The sequence below is a fragment of the Nipponia nippon genome, unplaced genomic scaffold, assembly GCF_047370975.1.
Source record: "Nipponia nippon isolate SJK-2023a ecotype South Korea unplaced genomic scaffold, ASM4737097v1 scaffold_44, whole genome shotgun sequence".
NCBI classification, from domain to species: domain Eukaryota; kingdom Metazoa; phylum Chordata; class Aves; order Pelecaniformes; family Threskiornithidae; genus Nipponia; species Nipponia nippon.
This window is the reverse complement of record NW_028262363.1, coordinates 245,879-264,259: the sequence shown is the minus strand read 5'-3', so window position 1 is coordinate 264,259 and position 18,381 is coordinate 245,879. Positions and strand designations below refer to the sequence as shown.

Genomic DNA, 18,381 nt, shown 5'->3' with positions numbered 1-18,381 from the left:
GGGGCCGGGGCGGGGTGGGCGGGGGCGCGGGGGCCAATGCGCTTGCGCCGCGTGGGCGTGGCGGAGCGGGGAGGGGGCGTGGCCCGGGAAGGGGGCGTGGCCCGGCGGGGGCGGCGCAGGCGCAGAGCGATCGAAGGTGCCAGAAGGATCCGGACGGCGGAGGCGGCGGCGGCACCGGTCGGGAGCGGGCGGGGGTTTCTGAGGTAAAAATTTATCCCCGCTCAGCCCCGGGCCCCGGGGGGCGGCTGCGGGGTGGGGGAGGGCGGCGGGGCTGACGGGGGTGGCAGGGGCAGGGGCCGGGGCCGGGAGGCGCCCTGAGGGCCGGGGGGCTCCGGGGCGGCCGCAGCCGCCGTCCCCCTGGGGGTCAGAACCGGGGGTAGGCAGGGAATTGGAGGGGGGGGGAGGGTGAGGAGGGGGGTTGGGGGGGAGGGGCTGCGACCCCCGGGGTGGGGGAGGGGCAGGCGCGGGTTTGGGGGGTGAGGTCACGGCTGGGGAGCCCCGGGGGGGGAGGGGGTGAGGTCACGGCGTCGGTCGCGGTGTCCCTCACCCCTCCCCCCCCCCCCCCCCCTTTTCCGTCCCTTCCAGGCCCCGCAGCTCATTAACGCCCCCGTTAATTGCGGCCCTGCCGGCCCCCCCCCAGCCCCGGCGGTGGAGTCCCTCCGCGCCCTCTCCCAGCTCCACTCCCCGCGGGGAGGGGAGGGAAGCGGCACCGCCGGGCTCCCGCCGGGCTCCTCCATGTCCCGGCCTGCGGTCGCCTGGGAGGAAGAAGAATGCTTGGAGTATTATGGGATGGTGTCGCTGCATCGGCTCTTCGAGGTGGTGGGGGCCCAGCTGACCCCCAGCGACGTCGCCGTCCTCTCCTTCCTCCTGGACGAAGCCCACCCCGCCTCGCACCCGCTGGACCCCGCGCTCTGGGGGGGCGAGGGCGGCCCCTCCCCGCTGCTGGAAAACTGGAACCGGCGGCGGCGGCACCGGCGCCGGTCGGGAAATTGGGATGAGGCGGGAGCGCGGCCCCGGAACGGCGTGGAGCTGCTGTTGGAGCTGGAGCGCCGCGGGTTGTGCGACGAAGGAAACTTCCGGCATCTGCTGCAGCTCCTGCGCGTCGTCACCCGCCACGACCTCCTCCACTGCGTCACCCTCAAACGGCCCCGCACCGGTAACGGCCGCCCCCCGCCCCCGCCGGGCCGCCGGGCCGGGGCTTTCGCAACTCAACGCCGGGTTTTTGGGGTTGGTTTTGGGGTTTTTGTTTGTTGTTTTTTTTTGGCAGTTTCACCGGAAAGATTCACCTGCGGCCCCGCCGTGGTGGGCAGCTGCCTGAACGCTGCCGCCGCCCAGCCCCGGCAGGAGCACTGGGAGACGGGTGGGTGCCGTGGGGCGCCGTGGGGCACGCCGGGGGTTGCCGTGGGGCAGGCTGTGGGGCGCTGTGGGGCTGGGGGGGGGGGCACCGTGGGTCGGGGGGGGGGAGTGGGGGGCTCTGGGGGGCACACCAGGGGTCTCCGCGGGTTGTTGCGGGTCGCTGTGGGTCTTGGAGGGGCGCTGTGGGGCAGCGTGGGGCTCTGGGGGGCTCCGTGGGGCGCGCCACGGGTTGGTGTGGGGCAGCATGGGGCTCTGGGGGGGGCCGTGGGGCGCTGTGGGGCAGCACGGGTCGCTGTGGGGCACAGTGCGGGGCAGTGTGGGTCTCTACCACACGCCGTGGGTCGCTGTGGGGCACCGTGGGTGGCCATGGGGCAGTCTGGGGGGCAGCGTGGGTCTTTGGGGGGCAGCGTGGGGCTCGGGGGGGGGGGGGGGCCGTGGGTCGCTGTGGGGCACAGTGCGGGGCAGTGTGGGTCTCTAGGGCGCGCCGTGGGGCGCCGTGGGGCGCTGATCCTCGTCTCTCTCTCCCCCCTTCCCAGCATCCAGCTCCGGCAAGCGGAAGCGGACGAGCCGAGGCCGGACGCGGCCGCCCCTCCCCCGCCGCGCCCCCCCGCCGCCCCCCGGACCCCCCTGCCAAAGTCACCTGCGGTAGGTGCCCCCCTCCCCTCCCCCTTTGGGGCAGAATCCCCCTTTTCCCCCCTCCCCCCCAAAAAAAAGCACTCAAAGCCCCTCAAAAATAAAGGGGGGGGGGCAGAGGGGTCGCCCCCGCCCCCCCAGCACAGGGCCCTCCCCCGCCCCCCCAGCACAGGGCCCTCCCCCCCCCCCAACAGGGGGAAACGCCCTCAATTGGCCGCTAACGACCAAACGCGGGGTAATGAGGGGAGGGGCTGGGTGCCACGCCCACTGCCCCCAGCCCAGTGTGGAGACTGGGGAAACTGGGAGAGCTGGCCCAGTATGGGGACTGGGAGGACTGGCCCAGTATGGGGACTGGGAGGACTGGGAGAGCTAGACCAGTATGGGCATAAGAAGCACTGGGGGTGTCAGCCCAGTATAGAGAGTGGGGAAACTGGGAGCGCTGGGGGTGTCAGCCCAGTATGGGGACGGGGAGAGCCAGCCCAGTATGGGGACTGGGAGGACTGGGAGAGCCAGCCCAGTATGGGGACTGTAAGCACTGGGGGTGTCAGCCCAGTATAGAGAATGGGGAAACTGGGAGCACTGGGAGAGCCAGCCCAGTATGGGGACTGTAAGCACTGGGGGTGTCAGCCCAGTATAGAGAGTGGGGGAACTGGGAGCACTGAGAGAGCCGGCCCAGTATGGGGACTGGGAGCACGGGGAGAGCCAGCCCAGTATGGGGACTGGGGGCACTGGGGGTGTCAGCCTTGTATGGAGACTGGGGGAACTGGGAGCACTGGGAGCCCCGGCCCAGTATGGGGACTGGGAGCGCTGGGGGTGTCAGCCCGGTATGGGGACTGGGAGCAGTGGGAGCCCCGGCCCAGTATGAGGACTGGGAGCGCTGGGGGTGTCAGCCCAGTATGGGGACTGGGAGAGCTGGCCCAGTAGAGGGGGACTGGGAGAACTGGTTGTGTCGGCCCCAAACAGGAACTGGGAGAGCCAGGTCCCTTGGTCCAGTAGAGAAACTGGTGTTACTGGGAGAACTGGGCCTGTGGGCTCTATGTAGGCAATGCCAGGGTGAGTCAGGCCCGTTGCCTCAGCACTGGGACTGTGTCTACTGGGAGAACTGGGCAAACTGGGCCCATGGGCCCTAGACAGGTAATATAAGGGCTACGGGAGGAGGTGGCCTCCTCCCCCCAGTGCAGGAACTGGTGTTACTGGGAGAATTGGGTCTGTTGCGTCTATAGGGGTACTTTAAAGGCTACTGGGGGATCTGGGTCCCTTGTCCCAGTGTAGAAGCCGGGGTTACTGGGAGAACTGGTCCCACTGGCCCAATACAGGTAATTTAAAGGTTACTAGGGGATCTGGGCGCCTCATCCCAGTGCAGGAACTGGTGTTACTGGGAGAACTGGGTCTGTTGCGTCTATATGGGTACTTTAAAGGCTACTGGGGAATCTGGGTCCCTCATCCCAGCGCAGGAACTGGGGTTACTGGGCAAACTGGTCCCACTGGCCCAATACAGGTAATTTAAAGGCTACTGGGGGATCTGGGCTCCTTGCACCAGTGCAGGAACTGGGGTTACTGGGAGAACTGGGCCTGTTTGCTCTATAGAGACAACACAAGTGTTATTGGGGCATCTGGGCTCCTCTGCCTGGCACTTGCACTGGTGTTACTGGGAGAACTGGGGCTGTTGTGTCTCTGTAGGTACTTTAAAGCCCACTGGGGGATCTGGGTGCCTCGTCCCAGCGCAGGAACTGGGGTTACTGGGAGAACTGGGCCTGTTGGGTCTATGTAGGTAGTTTGAAGGCTACCGGGGGATGTGGGCCACTCGTCCCAGCGCGGGAACTGGTGTTACTGGGAGAACTGGGGCTGTTGGGTCTATATAGGTAGTTTAAAGGCTACTGGGGGATCTGGGTCCCTCATCCTAGCGCAGGAACTGGTGTTACTGGGAGAACTGGGCCTGTTGTGTCTCTGTAGGTAGTTTGAAGGCTACCGGGGGATGTGGGCCGCTCGTCCCAGTGCGGGAACTGGTGTTACTGGGAGAACTGGGGCTGTTGGGTCTATATAGGTAGTTTAAAGGCTAGTGGGGGATCTGGGTCCCTCATCCTAGCGCAGGAACTGGTGTTACTGGGAGAACTGGGCCTGTTGTGTCTCTGTAGGTAGTTTGAAGGCTACCGGGGGATGTGGGCCGCTCGTCCCAGTGCGGGAACTGGTGTTACTGGGAGAACTGGGGCTGTTGGGTGTATGTAGGTAGTTTGAAGGCTACTGGGGGGTCTGGGCTGCTCATGCAGCGCAGAATTGGGGTTACTGGGAGAACTGGGCCTGTAGGGTCTATGTAGGTAGTTTGAAGGCTACCAGGGGATGTGGGTCCCTCATCCCAGTGCAGGAACTGGTGTTACTGGGAGAACTGGGGCTGTTGGGTCTCTGTAGGTGGTTTAACACCTACTAGAGTAACTGGGCCGCTTGTCCCAGTGCAGGAACTGGTGTTACTGGGAGAACTGCGCCTGTTGGGTCTCTGTAGGTAGTTTGAAGGCTACCGGGGGACGTGGGCTGCTCGTCCCAGTGTGGGAACTGGTGTTACTGGGAGAACTGGGTCTGTTGGTTCTATGTAGGTACTTTAAAGGCTACTGGGGGGTCTGGGCTGCTCATGCAGCGCAGAATTGGGGTTACTGGGAGAACTGGGCCTGTAGGGTCTATGTAGGTAGTTTGAAGGCTACCAGGGGATGTGGGTCCCTCATCCCAGTGCAGGAACTGGTGTTACTGGGAGAACTGGGGCTGTTGGGTCTCTGTAGGTGGTTTAACACCTACTAGAGTAACTGGGCCGCTTGTCCCAGTGCAGGAACTGGTGTTACTGGGAGAACTGCGCCTGTTGGGTCTCTGTAGGTAGTTTGAAGGCTACCGGGGGACGTGGGCTGCTCGTCCCAGTGTGGGAACTGGTGTTACTGGGAGAACTGGGTCTGTTGGTTCTATGTAGGTACTTTAAAGGCTACTGGGGGGTCTGGGCTGCTCATGCAGCGCAGAATTGGGGTTACTGGGAGAACTGGGCCTGTAGGGTCTATGTAGGTAGTTTGAAGGCTACCAGGGGATGTGGGTCCCTCATCCCAGTGCAGGAACTGGTGTTACTGGGAGAACTGGGCCTGTTGTGTCTCTGCAGGTAGTTTGAAGGCTACCGGGGACGTGGGCTGCTTGTCCCAGCATGGGAACTGGTGTTACTGGGAGAACTGGGCGTGTTGTGGCTTTGTAGGTACTTTAAAGGCTACTGGGGGGTCTGGGCTGCTCATCCAGCGCAGAACTGGTGTTACTGGGAGAACTGGGGCCGTTGGGTCTCTGTAGGTACTTTAAAGCGTACTGGGGCATCTGGGTCCCTTGTCCCAGTGCAGGAACTGGTGTTACTGGGAGAACTGGGGCTGTTGGGTCTCTGTGGTAGTTTGAAGGCTACCGGGGGATGTGGGCCGCTCGTCCCAGCGCGGGAACTGGTGTTACTGGGAGAACTGGGCCTGTTGGGTCTCTGTAGGTGGTTTAACACCTACTAGAGGAACTGGGCCGCTTGTCCTAGTGCGGGAACTGGTGTTACTGGGAGAACTGGGCCTGTTGGGTCTCTGTAGGTAGTTTGAAGGCTACCGGGGGACGTGGGCCGCTCGTCCCAGCGCGGGAACTGGTGTTACTGGGAGAACTGGGCCTGTTGGGTCTCTGTAGGTAGTTTAAAGGCTACCGGGGGACGTGGGCCGCTCGTCCCAGTGCGGGAACTGGTGTTACTGGGAGAACTGGGTCTGTTGGTTCTATGTAGGTACTTTAAAGGCTACTGGGGGGTCTGGGCTGCTCATCCAGCGTGGGAACTGGTGTTACTGGGAGAACTGGGCCTGTTGTGTCTCTGTAGGTAGTTTAAAGGCTACCGGGGGACGTGGGCTGCTCGTCCCAGTGCGGGAACTGGGGTTACTGGGAGAACTGGGGCTGTTGGGTCTCTGTAGGTAGTTTGAAGGCTACCGGGGGATGTGGGCCGCTCGTCCCAGCGCGGGAACTGGTGTTACTGGGAGAACTGGGCCTGTTGTGTCTCTGTAGGTAGTTTAACACCTACTAGAGGAACTGGGCCGCTCGTCCCAGTGCGGGAACTGGTGTTACTGGGAGAACTGAGCCTGTTGGGTCTCTGTAGGTAGTTTAACACCTACTAGAGGAACTGGGCCGCTCGTCCCAGTGCAGGAACTGGTGTTACTGGGAGAACTGGGGCTGTTGGGTCTCTGTAGGTAGTTTGAAGGCTACCGGGGGACGTGAGCCGCTCGTCCCAGCGTGGGAACTGGTGTTACTGGGAGAACTGGGCCTGTTGGGTCTATGTAGGTAGTTTAACACCTACTAGAGGAACTGGGCCGCTCGTCCCAGTGCGGGAACTGGTGTTACTGGGAGAACTGAGCCTGTTGGGTCTCTGTAGGTAGTTTGAAGGCTACCGGGGGACGTGAGCCGCTCGTCCCAGCGCGGGAACTGGTGTTACTGGGAGAACTGGGCCTGTTGGGTCTCTGTAGGTGGTTTAACACCTACTAGAGGAACTGGGCCGCTCGTCCCAGTGCGGGAACTGGTGTTACTGGGAGAACTGGGGCTGTTGTGTCTCTGTAGGTAGTTTGAAGGCTACCGGGGGACGTGGGCCGCTCGTCCCAGCGCGGGAACTGGTGTTACTGGGAGCCTCCTACCCCCGTCTCTCTCCCCGCAGACATCCGCCTGCGCGTCCGCGCCGAGTACTGCGAGCACGAGTCGGCGCTGCGCCGCAGCGTGGCCTCCAGCCGCCCCCGCGGGCCCGGTCGCCAACTGGACGTTTTCGGTCAAGCCAGCGGCGTCCTGAAATCCCGGGATTTGGGTTCCATCCTCTGCGACATCAAGTTCTCGGAGCTCTCCTACCTGGACGCTTTCTGGGGCGATTACCTGAACGGCTCCCTGCTGGAGGCCCTCAAGGGGGTCTTCCTGACGGAGGGGCTGCGCCGCGCCGTGGGGCGCGAGGACGTGCGCCTGCTGGTCAGCGTCGACCAGGACGATTACGAGGAGGGGCGGCGGCTCCTGCTGCGCGCCGCCCGCCGCGACGGGGGGGCCCAGCCCCCGCGGGGGTGAGCGAGGGGGGGGGGGGGGTCGGGGGGGGGGGGGCGCGGAATGGGGGGCCCCCCCCTCCCCGATCCGTGATGCGGTGGGGGGTGGGGGGTGTCACCCCGAAATTTGGGCCCCCCAGATCCATAATGAACATGGGGGGGGCAGAAAAAGGGGGGCGGGGGGGTGTCACCCCCAAATTTGGGCCCCCCAGATCCATAATGAACATGGGGGGGGCAGAAAAAGGGGGGCGGGGGGGTGTCACCCCCAAATTTGGGCCCCCCAGATCCATAATGAACATGGGGGTGGGGGGTGTCACCCCGAAATTTGGGCCCCCCCATTTATTATTTACTGGGGGGGCGGGGGTGTCACCCCCAAATTTGGGCCCCCCAGATCCATAATGAACATGGGGGGGCAGAAAAAGGGGGGCGGGGGGGTGTCACCCCCAAATTTGGGCCCCCCAGATCCATAATGAACATGGGGGGGTGGGGGGTGTCACCCCGAATTTGGGCCCCCCATTTATTATTTACTGGGGGGCGGGGGGTGTCACCCCGAATTTGGGCCCCCCAGATCCATAATGAACATGGGGGTGGGGGTGTCACCCCGAAATTTGGGCCCCCCATTTATTATTTACTGGGGGGCGGGGGGTGTCACCCTGAAATTTGGGCCCCCCAGATCCATAATGAAATGGGGGGGCAGAAAAAGGGGGGCGGGGGGGTGTCACCCCCAAATTTGGGCCCCCCAGATCCATAATGAACATGGGGGGGCAGGGGGTGTCACCCCGAAATTTGCCCCCCCCTCCCCCCAGTCAATATCTACTTGGGGGGGGCACAGAAAGGGGGGTGGGTCCGTGTCACCCCAAAACATGCGTGTGTGTGTCCCCCCTGCCCCCCCCCCCCCCGTCCCCGGGGGTGCAGCCCCCCCCATCACCCCAAAATGATCCGGGGGAGCACCCCTCCCCCCCCAGCCCCCCCCCCTCCGGGGGGCGCCCCCCCCCCCCGGGGGGGGGGGGGGGGGGCCCTCCCCTTCCCCCCCCCCCCGTTATTTTTCTAGGCGAGCTCCCCCTTTTTGGGGGGGGCGTGTACATATGTAAATGAGGCATTAAAGTAACGAGCGGGGCCGTTGCCCGCGTGTTTTGCCATTTTTGGAGGGGTCATGATGTCATCGGGGGCGATGATGTCATCGGGGGGGGTTAGAAACGGCTCAAAACCGCGCATTATTAAGAAGGGGGGCGGTGGGGGCGGGAGGTATGGATCTATAGGCGTGGGGGGCGGGGCTGGCGGGAGGAGCCCCCGGGGCTGGGGGCGCCTATGGCAGCTCCATAGGGGGTTGGGGGATGCGCGGCGTACGCGGGTCCGTACGCGTGTGTATACGTGGGTCCATACGCGGGTCCATACGTGGGTCCATACGCGGGTCCATACGTGGGTCCATACGTGGGTCCCTATGTGGCTCCATATGTGGGTGTATACGTGGATCTATACGTGGGTCTGTACGTGGGTCCATACGTGGGTCCATACACGTGTGTATATGTGGGTGTATATGTGGCTCTATATGTGTGTGTATATGTGGGTCCATACATGTGTGTATACATGGATCCATACGTGGGTCCATACGTGGGTCCATACACGTGTGTATGTGTGGGTGTACACGTGGATCTATACGTGTGTGTATATGTGGGTCCATACGTGTGTGTATACGTGGGTCCATACGTGGGTCCATACACGTGTGTACATGTGGGTGTACACGTGGATCTATACGTGGGTGTATACGCGGGTCCGTACGTGGGTCCATACGTGTGTGTATACGTGGGTCCATACGTGGGTCCATACACGTGTGTACATGTGGGTGTATATGTGGATCTATACGTGTGTGTATACGTGGGTCCATACGTGGGTCCATACACGTGCGTACATGTGGGTGTATATGTGGATCTATACGTGTGTGTATACGCCGGTCCGTACGTGGGTCCATACGTGTGTGTATACGTGGGTCCATACCTGGGTCCATACACGTGTGTACATGTGGGTGTACACGTGGATCTATACGTGGGTGTACACGCAGGTCCGTACGTGGGTGTATACGTGGGTGTATACGCGGGTCCATACGTGCGTGTACGCGTCTGCGTGGCCCCGTATGGAGCCGGTGGCCGCAGGGGAGCGGAGCCGGGGTGCGCGTGAGGGTAGAGAGACCTATAGTGCCGCTGTCCGCCTCCGGAGGGATAAAGGTAAAGCGGTGGGTGGCGTATAGGGCCGCCTATGGATGGGTGAGGGTGCAGAGATCTCCGGGCGTGCAGCCGTGTCCGAGGGGCAGGGCAGCGTGGGATCCATAGGGGGTTTGAGCAGTATATAAGTGCCGAGAGACTCTATAAGGGTCGAGATGGGCGCCAACGGGCGGGCAAATGGGCACGGGAGCGCAGGGCCGACGTCGGCGCCCGTAGGGGTCAGGGGAAGGTGTAAGGAGATGGCGTATGGAAGGGCAGGTATAGATGCGAGGGCTTCCGTGCGGGCGGGGCGTGCAAGCGTCGGTGTGAGTGCAAACGGGACGTACGAGCGTAAGCAGTACACGAGTAGGGTATAGACGTGCGATGGAGGGGGTATAGACGTGCGAGTAGGGTATAGACGTGCGATGGAGTGAGTATAGACGTGCGAGTAGGGTATAGACGTGCGATGGAGGGTATAGACGTGCGATGGAGGGGGTATAGACGTGCGAGTAGGGTATAGACGTGCGATGGAGGGTATAGACGTGCGATGGAGGGGGTATAGACGTGCGAGTAGGGTATAGACGTGCGATGGAGGGGGTATAGACGTGCGATGGGGTATAGACGTGCGATGGAGGGGGTATAGACGTGCGAGTAGGGTATAGACGTGCGATGGAGGGGGTATAGACGTGCGAGTAGGGTATAGACGTGCGATGGAGGGGGTATAGACGTGCGAGTAGGGTATAGACGTGCGATGGAGGGGGTATAGACGTGCGATGGAGGGGGTATAGACATGCGAGTAGGGTATAGACGTGCGATGGAGTATAGACGTGCGAGTAGGGTATAGATGTGCGATGGAGGGGGTATAGACGTGCGAGTAGGGTATAGACGTGCGATGGAGGGGGTATAGACGTGCGATGGAGGGGGTATAGACGTGCGAGTAGGGTATAGACGTGCGATGGAGGGGGTATAGACGTGCGAGTAGGGTATAGACGTGCGAGTAGGGTATAGACGTGCGATGGGGTATAGACGTGCGAGTAGGGTATAGACGTGCGATGGAGGGGGTATAGACGTGCGATGGGGTATAGACGTGCGATGGAGGGGGTATAGACGTGCGAGTAGGGTATAGACGTGCGAGTAGGGTATAGACGTGCGATGGAGTGAGTATAGACGTGCGAGTAGGGTATAGACGTGCGAGTAGGGTATAGACGCGTAGATACAAGGGTAAAGAGAATGTAAGGGTCAGCACTTAAGTGTGAATAGAATATATACGTCTGAGAGTATAGAGGTGTGATATAGACGTGTGATAGAGTATAGAAGTGTAAACAATATAGACGTGTGATAGAGTATGGACGTGTAAATAGAATATATACGTGTGAATAGAATATATACGTGTGATAGAGTATGGACGTGTAAATAGAATATATACGTGTGAATAGAATATATACGTGTGATAGAGTATGGACGTGTAGGTATAAACATAAATACTTAAGTGTAAATAGAGTATAAGTGTAAATACTTAAGTGTAAGTAGAATATATACGTGTAAGTAGAATATATAAGTCTAGACAGATAGAGTCTAAACAGATACGTAAAGAGATATGAAGGGAATGTATATAATTGCGTTACAATCCAGATGGAGGCGTCGGCAGCCCCGAGGAGACGGGCAGCTGTAAGGGCAGGCGTACGTATACGTGCAGGCGGGTGCGTAGGTGCCGACTCGAAGGCCATACGTTCTGCGTAAGCGTGAATACCCTATATGATGAGGGCCGCCGGAGCTGAGGTGGAGCGGCCGAGCGGTGCGCACGTCTCCTATAGGAGCAGGGGCGGCGGAGCCCGGGCAGAGCGACGAGGCACCTATACGTAGGAGGCGGCAACGCAGCCGGAGAGGGCACCTACAGAAGGTATAAATCACCCATACGGTGCCGTGTGGCACCTATAGAAGGTATAAAGCACCCATATGGTGCTGTGCGGCACCTATAGAAGGTATAAAGTGCCCATACAGTACTGTGAGGTGCCTATAGAAGGTATAAATCACCCATACGGTGCCATGTGGCGCCTATAGAAGGTATAAAGCACCTGTACAGGGCCGTGTGGCACCTATAGAAGGTATAAAGCACCCATATGGTGCTGTGCGGCGCCTATAGAAGGTATAAAGCGCCCATACGGTGCCATGCAGTGCCTACAGAAGGCATAAAGTGCCCATACGGTACCGTGAGGCGCCTATAGAAGGTGTAAAGCGCCGTATGGTGCTGTGCAGCGCCTATAGAAGGTGTAAAGCACCTGTACGGTGCTGTGTGGCACCTATAGAAGGTGTAAAGCGCCCATATGGTGCTGTGCGGTGCCTATAGAAGGTATAAAGCGCCCATACGGTGCCATGCAGTGCCTATAGAAGGCATAAAGTGCCCATATGGTGCTGTGTGGCGCCTATAGAAGGTGTAAAGCGCCGTATGGTGCCGTGAGGTGCCTATAGAAGGTGTAAAGCGCCCATATGGTGCCATGAGGCGCCTATAGAAGGTATAAAGCACCTGTACGGTGCTGTGCAGCGCCTATAGAAGGTGTAAAGCACCTGTACGGTGCTGTGTGGCACCTATAGAAGGTATAAAGCACCCATATGGTGCTGTGCGGCGCCTATAGAAGGTATAAAGCGCCCATACGGTGCCACGAGGCGCCTATAGAAGGTGTAAATTTCCAGCGGGGGGGGGGGCGCAGGGAAACCCCGATTTGGGGGGAAATGGGGGGGAAACTGCACCAATGGGGGGGGAGGGGGAGGGGAACAACTGCACCCGTGGGGGGAGGGGGGGAATTTGGGGGGAAAAAACCCCGCTTTGGGGGGTAAAAAAGCGGCCGGGGGGGACGCGGGAAGCCGAATCCGCCCGGATTCGCCGGGGGAAGCGAGCGGCCGAGGGACAGAAGCACCCCGAATCCGGGGCGTTTTGGGAAAGGGGGGGGGGAGCCCCCGAAACTGCCCCAGATTGGGGGGGATTTGGGGCGAAACGCTGGTGCTTTGGGGAGGGGGAGGGGTCCCACGCGCGCCCCTCCCCCCCTCACGCCCCTCCCCCCACTCGAGTTTTTTGTGCCCCCCCCCCCCCCGGGGGGGGGGGGGGGGGAGATGCTCCGCCCCTCCCCCCCGGGGCTGCTCCCCCACCACCACTGCCCCTCCCCCACCGCCCCGCCCCCAGCCCCTCCCCCGGCTCTCCCCTCCCTCCCCCCTTGACCCCCCCCCCCCCCCTCCCCCCCCTCCGTGGGTCCCTGCCCCCTCCCCCTATCTCACCGCCCCCTCCCCCCATCCCCTCGCGCATCCTCCCGTCACCACGGCAACCGCTCGCGCGCGGGGGGGTGGGGTGGGGGGAGGGGCGCCTCCTCCCTTTCATCCCCTTCTATTTTTTTTCCCTTCCCCCCCCGCTTTTTTTTTTTTCTCCCGTCTCTCCTTCTTTTTTTTTTGCTTTTTTTCCCTTCCGTCCCCGACCCCCCTCCCCCCCACCCCTCCCCCCTCCTTCCTCGCCCCCTCCCCCCCCATCCCCCCCCATCCCCCCCTCCCGGCGCGGCTCCGCCGCTGCGCTCCGGCGCATGGAGGAGTCTCCGTGCGCCCACCGATGGAGGCGGAGGTAGGTGCAGCTCCGCCGGGCCCGACCCCTCCCCCCCCTCCCCCCTCCCCCCCCCCCCCCCTTCCTTTTTTCGGAAAAAAAAAAAAAAAATCCGGGTTAAAAAAAAAAAAAAAAAAAAAAAACCGGCGCTTTTGCAACTTTGCATATTTAACGCCGCCGCTTTTTTGCATATTGATTGGGAGGGGGGGAGGGGAGGAGGAGGAGGAGGAGGAGGAGGACGAGGGGGGTGGGGGAGGGGGGGGGGCAGCGGGCGGGCAGCGCGAGGCGCGGCGGCAGCGCACCGGCAGCGCGCGCCCCCCCCCCCCCCCCCCCGCCGCGGTCTTTGTTCACCCCCCCCCACCCCCCCCGTTTCAACGCGGGGACCCCCCCCCCCCCCCCCCCGTGCGCCCCCCCATCCCCCACCCTCTTTTGTCTGCGGTGGGGGAGGGGGCGGCGACCCCCCCCCCCTCCCCCGGACACACACCCAGGAGGGTGGGGGAGGGGAAAGGGGGGGGCACCCCGTTGTACCCCACCCCCCCGCAGCCTTTGTGCCGGCAGAAAATTGGGGGGGGGGCGGTTTTGGGGGGGGGGGGAGGTCCTGAGCCATGGGGGGGGGGGGAGCGCAGGGCGGTTTTGAGGGGGTCCTGGGGGGTGGGGGCGATGGGGGGCACGGAGCGTTTGGGGGGGCACGAAGTGTTTTGGGGGGGGGTGAGGCATTTGGGGGGGCAGCATCGCGTTATTTGGGGGGGCGCATCCGACAGCACCGCGGTTTTGGGGGGGCCTCGGGTGTGAAATTTGGGGGGGGGGGGGGCCATGCACCGGGGGGGGGGGGGCAGGTGCAGCAGCATCGCAATATTTTGGGGGGGGGGGCGTTTGCAGCGGCATCGTCGTATTTCGGGGGACGCGTGCGGCAGCATCATGGTATTGGGGGGGGTATTTGGGGGGGGGCATTTCCAGCAGCAGGGGGGTTGGGGGGCCCCCTGCAGCAGCGGGGTGACATTTGGGGGGGGGAGGGGGGTGCATGCAGCGACGTCGCTGGGTTTTGGGGGGATCGGGATTTTTGGGGGGGGGGGGGGTTGCAGCAGCGCCGGGGCGTTTCGGGGGGCTCGGCCATCGTCACCCTCGCGTTTTGGGGGGGGGGGTATCGTGGCAGCGTCGCGATATCGCGGGGGGCGGCGGCGTTGCGGGATAATTTGGGGGGACCCCTTGCCACAGCATCAGGATATATATGGGGGGGGGGCATTGGCAGCGGCAGCATCGCAGAATTTTGGGGGTCGCGCGGCGGCGGGAAATTTTGGGGGGCCGTTTGCAGCATCGTCAGGGTGTTTTGGGGGGTCCCAGGGTCTTTTGGGGGGGGGGGGCTGCTCCCCGCAGCGGGGGGGTGGACCTGGACGCCGGGGTCCTCTCTGCACCCACCGAGATGGGGGTCCCTGGGGGTGGGGGGGGGGTGTCTTTTTTTTGGGGTGTGCGTCTTGCGGGTTGTGCGTCCTTTTTGGGGTGTTTACCTAACGGATTGTGCGTCCTTTCGGGGGTGTGCGTCCATTTGGGGTGTGCATCCCTTTGGGGTGTGCGTCTTGCAGGTTGTGCGTCCTTTTTTGGGGTGTGCGTCCATTTGGGGTGTGCATCCCTTTGGGGTGTGCGTCTTGCAGGTTGTGCGTCCTTTTTTGGGGTGTGCATCCCTTTGGGGTGTGCGTCTTGCAGGTTGTGCGTCCTTTTTTGGGGTGTGCATCCCTTTCGGGGGGGTTTGCGTCCTTTTTGGGGTGTGCGCCCATTCGGGGTGTGCGCCTTGCAGGCTGGGTGTCCTTTTTGGGCTGTGCGTCCTTTTTGGGGTGTACCCGTGCAGGGTGTTCGTCTTTTTTGGGGTGTGCGTCCTTTTTGGGGGCGTGCGCCTTACAGGGGTGTTGCATCCTTGCAGGGTGTTCCTTTTTTTGGGGGGTGCGCACCCTTTTTTGGGGGGGCGTACCCACGCAGGGTGTTCCTCTTTTTGGGGTGTGCACCCCTTGGGGTGTGCACCCTGGCGTCGCGGGGCAGCTCGGCAGGTTGTGCGCCTTTCGGGGTGCGCCTCGGCGGGCTGTACCTTTTCGGGGTGCGCCCCCCTCAGCGTCCCACCTCCCCACCACCACCGTCACCCCTCCCCGGGCCGGACACCTGCACCCTGCTGCCTCCTGTGCCAGCCAGTCCCGGGGTTGGGGTGGGGTGTTGCACCCCCAAACCCGGTGTCACCGCCGCCTGCGCTCGTGCGTCCCCCCCTTTACACCCATTTCTCCGCAGTGACCTTTTCTACACCCACCCCCCGTTACGGGGTACAGCACTTCCCCCCCCCGATTGCTGCCTGTACCCCCCTATCGCTGCCTGTACGCCCCCCATCGCTGCCTGTACCCCCCCCTTTGCTGCCTGTACCCCCCCCATCGCTGCCTGTACCTGGCAGCAGCCATTTGCTGGCCGGAGAGTGACCGCGGCGGCGGCTCCATGTCGGCGAGGAGCTTGGCCGGCCGTCCATCCGTCTGTCCGTCCGTCCGACGACGGGTAAACCGGGCTCCCCGTCCCCCCACCCCCACCCCCTACCCCGTCACCGCTGACACCCCGACGCGGCGTCACCCCGACCCACCGCCGCTTTGGGGGCATCGGGGTGGGATTTGGGGGTGTCGCACCCCCCCGTGTCCCCTCTGCCCCCCCCCCCCCCCGGGAACCCCCCCCCCCCCGGCAGCTTCCCGGGGCGTGTAAGCTCTCGCACGCTCTTGCACGCTCGCCGGCCGGCCCGTCGCACGCGTGGGGACCTGCCGCTCGCACGCTGCCGGCACGAGGGACGGGCCACGTGCACGCTCCCCTTGCACGCTCCCCTTGCACGCTCCCCTTGCACGCTCCCGGGCCCCCGCTGCTTGCCGGGGACGCTCCCCTTGCACGCTCCCCTTGCACGCTTGCTTTGCGCGCTCCCACCATCCAGCTCCGTGCGAGGGACGTGCCATGTGCACGCTCCCTGTATCCCGCCTGTAGCCCTGCGTACCTTCAGGTGTACCCCTGCCTGCATCCCCTGCCTGTATCCTGCCTGCATCCCCTGCCTGTAGCCCGCCTGTAGCCTGCCTGTAGCCCTGGGTGTATTCGGGTGCATCCCAGCTGTAGCTCTGGATGCTGTCGGGCTGTGTCTGGCGGCGGTCTGGGTGTATTTGGGGGGTATTCGGGGTGTACTCACAGCTGCAGTCGGGGTGTATCCGGGCTGTGCTCACAGCTGGGGTTGGGGTGTACTTAGGGTGTGTTTGGGGTGTACTTGTAGCTGTGGTTGGGGCGTACCCCAGCTGTACCCACAACCGCTGTTGGGGGTGTATTCAGGCTGTACCCATGGCTATGTTTAGGGTGTACCAGCCTCAGCAGTTGGGGTGTATTCGGGGTGTACCCCGGCTTTGCCCGCAGCCACCGTCGGGCTGGATTCAGGGTCCATTTGGGGTGTACCCGGCTGTATCTCCAGCTGTAGCCAAGCTGTACTTGGGGTGTACGTGCTGTACCCGCGGCCGCTGTTGGGGTGTAGTTGGAGCGTACCCCAGCTGCGTCTCCGACCGTCTCTCTGGCTGTACCCGGCCGCATTCAGGCTGTACCCCAGCTGTGTTCAGGGTGTGCTTGGGGTGCACCCAGCTGTACCCACAGCCGCCGTCGGGCTGTACTTGGGGTGTAGCCCAGCCGTCTCTCCGGCTGTACCCCGGCCACACGCGGGGGGTACCTGGGCCGTATTGGGGGTGCACCCCTCTGTCCCTCCGTCCGTCCCCGTCCCTACCGGCGGTGCCTCCCCGCGGTACAAACCGGGGGTACCGCAGCCCCCCGCCGCCCCCGCCGTCACCGGGCGAGGGGATTCCCGCGGCCCCCTCCTCGCCGCGCGCCGGGGCCCCCCCGGCTGTCGATAGGTTAAGCGTTGGGGTCAGGGTTATCGACGGGCTGATTAGCGGCGCTGGCAGGCGGTGGCGGGGCGGCATCGATTTTTGGGGGATTCCCGGCGACCCCGGCGCTGACACATCGATCCGGCTCTGACAGGCGGCTCCTGGCGCGGGGTGGGGATGGGGGGGGTGTTTGTGCCCCCCCCCCCCCCCTTTTCTCACCCACCCGAATTCGACGCCCGGAGCGGGAGGGGGGGACCCCCATTCCGGATGGGGCCCCTCGTTGCCGGGACCCCCACATCGGCCAGGGACCCCCATCCCAAACAAGGGACCCCCATCCCAGATGGGGACCCCCATCCCTGGGACCCCCACATCAGCCAGGGGACCCCAACATCAGGCAGGGGACCCCCATCCCAACCAAGGGACCCCCCTCCATCCCAGATGGGGACCCCAACCCATGCAGGGACCCCACATCAGCCAGGGGACCCCCAACCCATGCAGGGCCCCCCCGTCCCAACCAAGGGCCCCCCCCACCCCACCCAGGACCCCCCATCCCACCCAGGGTCCCCCACCCTCAGCCCCCCACCCCACTCAGGACCCCCCATCCCACCCAGGGTCCCCCACCCCCCCAGGACCCCCCATCCCACCCTGAGCCCCCCTATCCCACCCAAGACTCCTCATCCCACCCAGGACCCCCCACCCTGAGCCCCCCACCCCACTCAGGACCCCTCATCCCACCCAGCCATCCCCACCCAGGAGCCCCCACCCCACCCTGAGCCCCCCACCCCACTCAGGACCCCCTATCCCACCTAAGGGCCCCCATCCCCCTGAGCATCCCCACCCTGAGCCCCCCAGACCCCCCTATCGCACCCGGGACCCCCCACCCCAGCCCCCCCCCCCAGCCCCCCCGGCAGGGCTTCCCCGGCCCCCCGCGCCCCCCGGGCCCTCCCTCCCCTCTAATTGTTGTGGCGGCGCATCGGCAGCCCGATTAAAGGCATCGATTTTCTCGGGCGAACCGCATCGATTTTTAAATTTCCTATTGATTCCCGCCCTAAATCTCCTTAAGCAAAGACCGCGCCGCAGATGACACCCGCTGATTAGCGCGGGGAGACCCCCGGGCCCTCCCTCGCCCCCCGGGGGGGGTCCCTTCCCCTCCCCTCCATCCGTGGGGGCTCCCCTCCTCCGTGGGCGCTCCCCCAGGCCTCTGGGTGCTCCCCCAAAACCGCCGCCTGCTCCCCTCCATCCTTTCGGGTGCTCCCCTCCATCCCGGGGTCCTCCCCCACCTCTGGGTGCTCCCCTCCCCTCCTGGGTGCTCCCCTCCATCCTTGGGTGCTTCCCCCCATCCCTGGTCCTCCCCCACCCCTCTGGGTGCTCCCCTCCATCCCTGGGGGCTCCCCCTCCCCTGGATGGGGGGGTTCCCCCTGGGGAGGGGGGATGGATGGGGGGGGGCCCCGCGGGGGTTTCGGGGGGCTGTGCCAGCCCTGACACCCCCCCCCCCCCCGTTCTCCCCGCAGGTCCTGGACTGGACTGGAGTGAATGTCCTACAGCGGCCGCTTCTGCCTGAGAGGTAGCGGGGGGCACTGGGGATACTGGGAAGGACTGGGGACACCGGGGGGACACTGGGGACCAGGGTGACACTGAGGCTCACGGTGACACCAGGGATCGCGGTGACACCAGGCGTGATGGCGACATTAGAGATCACGGTG

The 18,381-nt window shown here is 63.7% G+C and overlaps 1 protein-coding gene across 1 annotated transcript; it reads left to right on the top strand.

Annotated features, from left to right (window-relative positions):
* The first annotated feature begins 49 nt into the window (after positions 1-49).
* On the top strand, positions 50-11,882 carry DEDD2 (death effector domain containing 2). Its single transcript, XM_087778519.1, has 6 exons — positions 50-203; positions 586-1,360; positions 1,893-2,001; positions 2,267-2,331; positions 6,665-7,052; positions 10,862-11,882. The coding sequence occupies exons 2-6, from the start codon at positions 736-738 to the stop codon at positions 10,899-10,901; spliced, it is 1,227 nt and encodes a 408-aa protein (XP_087634645.1). The 5' UTR covers positions 50-203; positions 586-735; the 3' UTR covers positions 10,902-11,882.
* Positions 11,883-18,381: the final 6,499 nt, after the last annotated feature.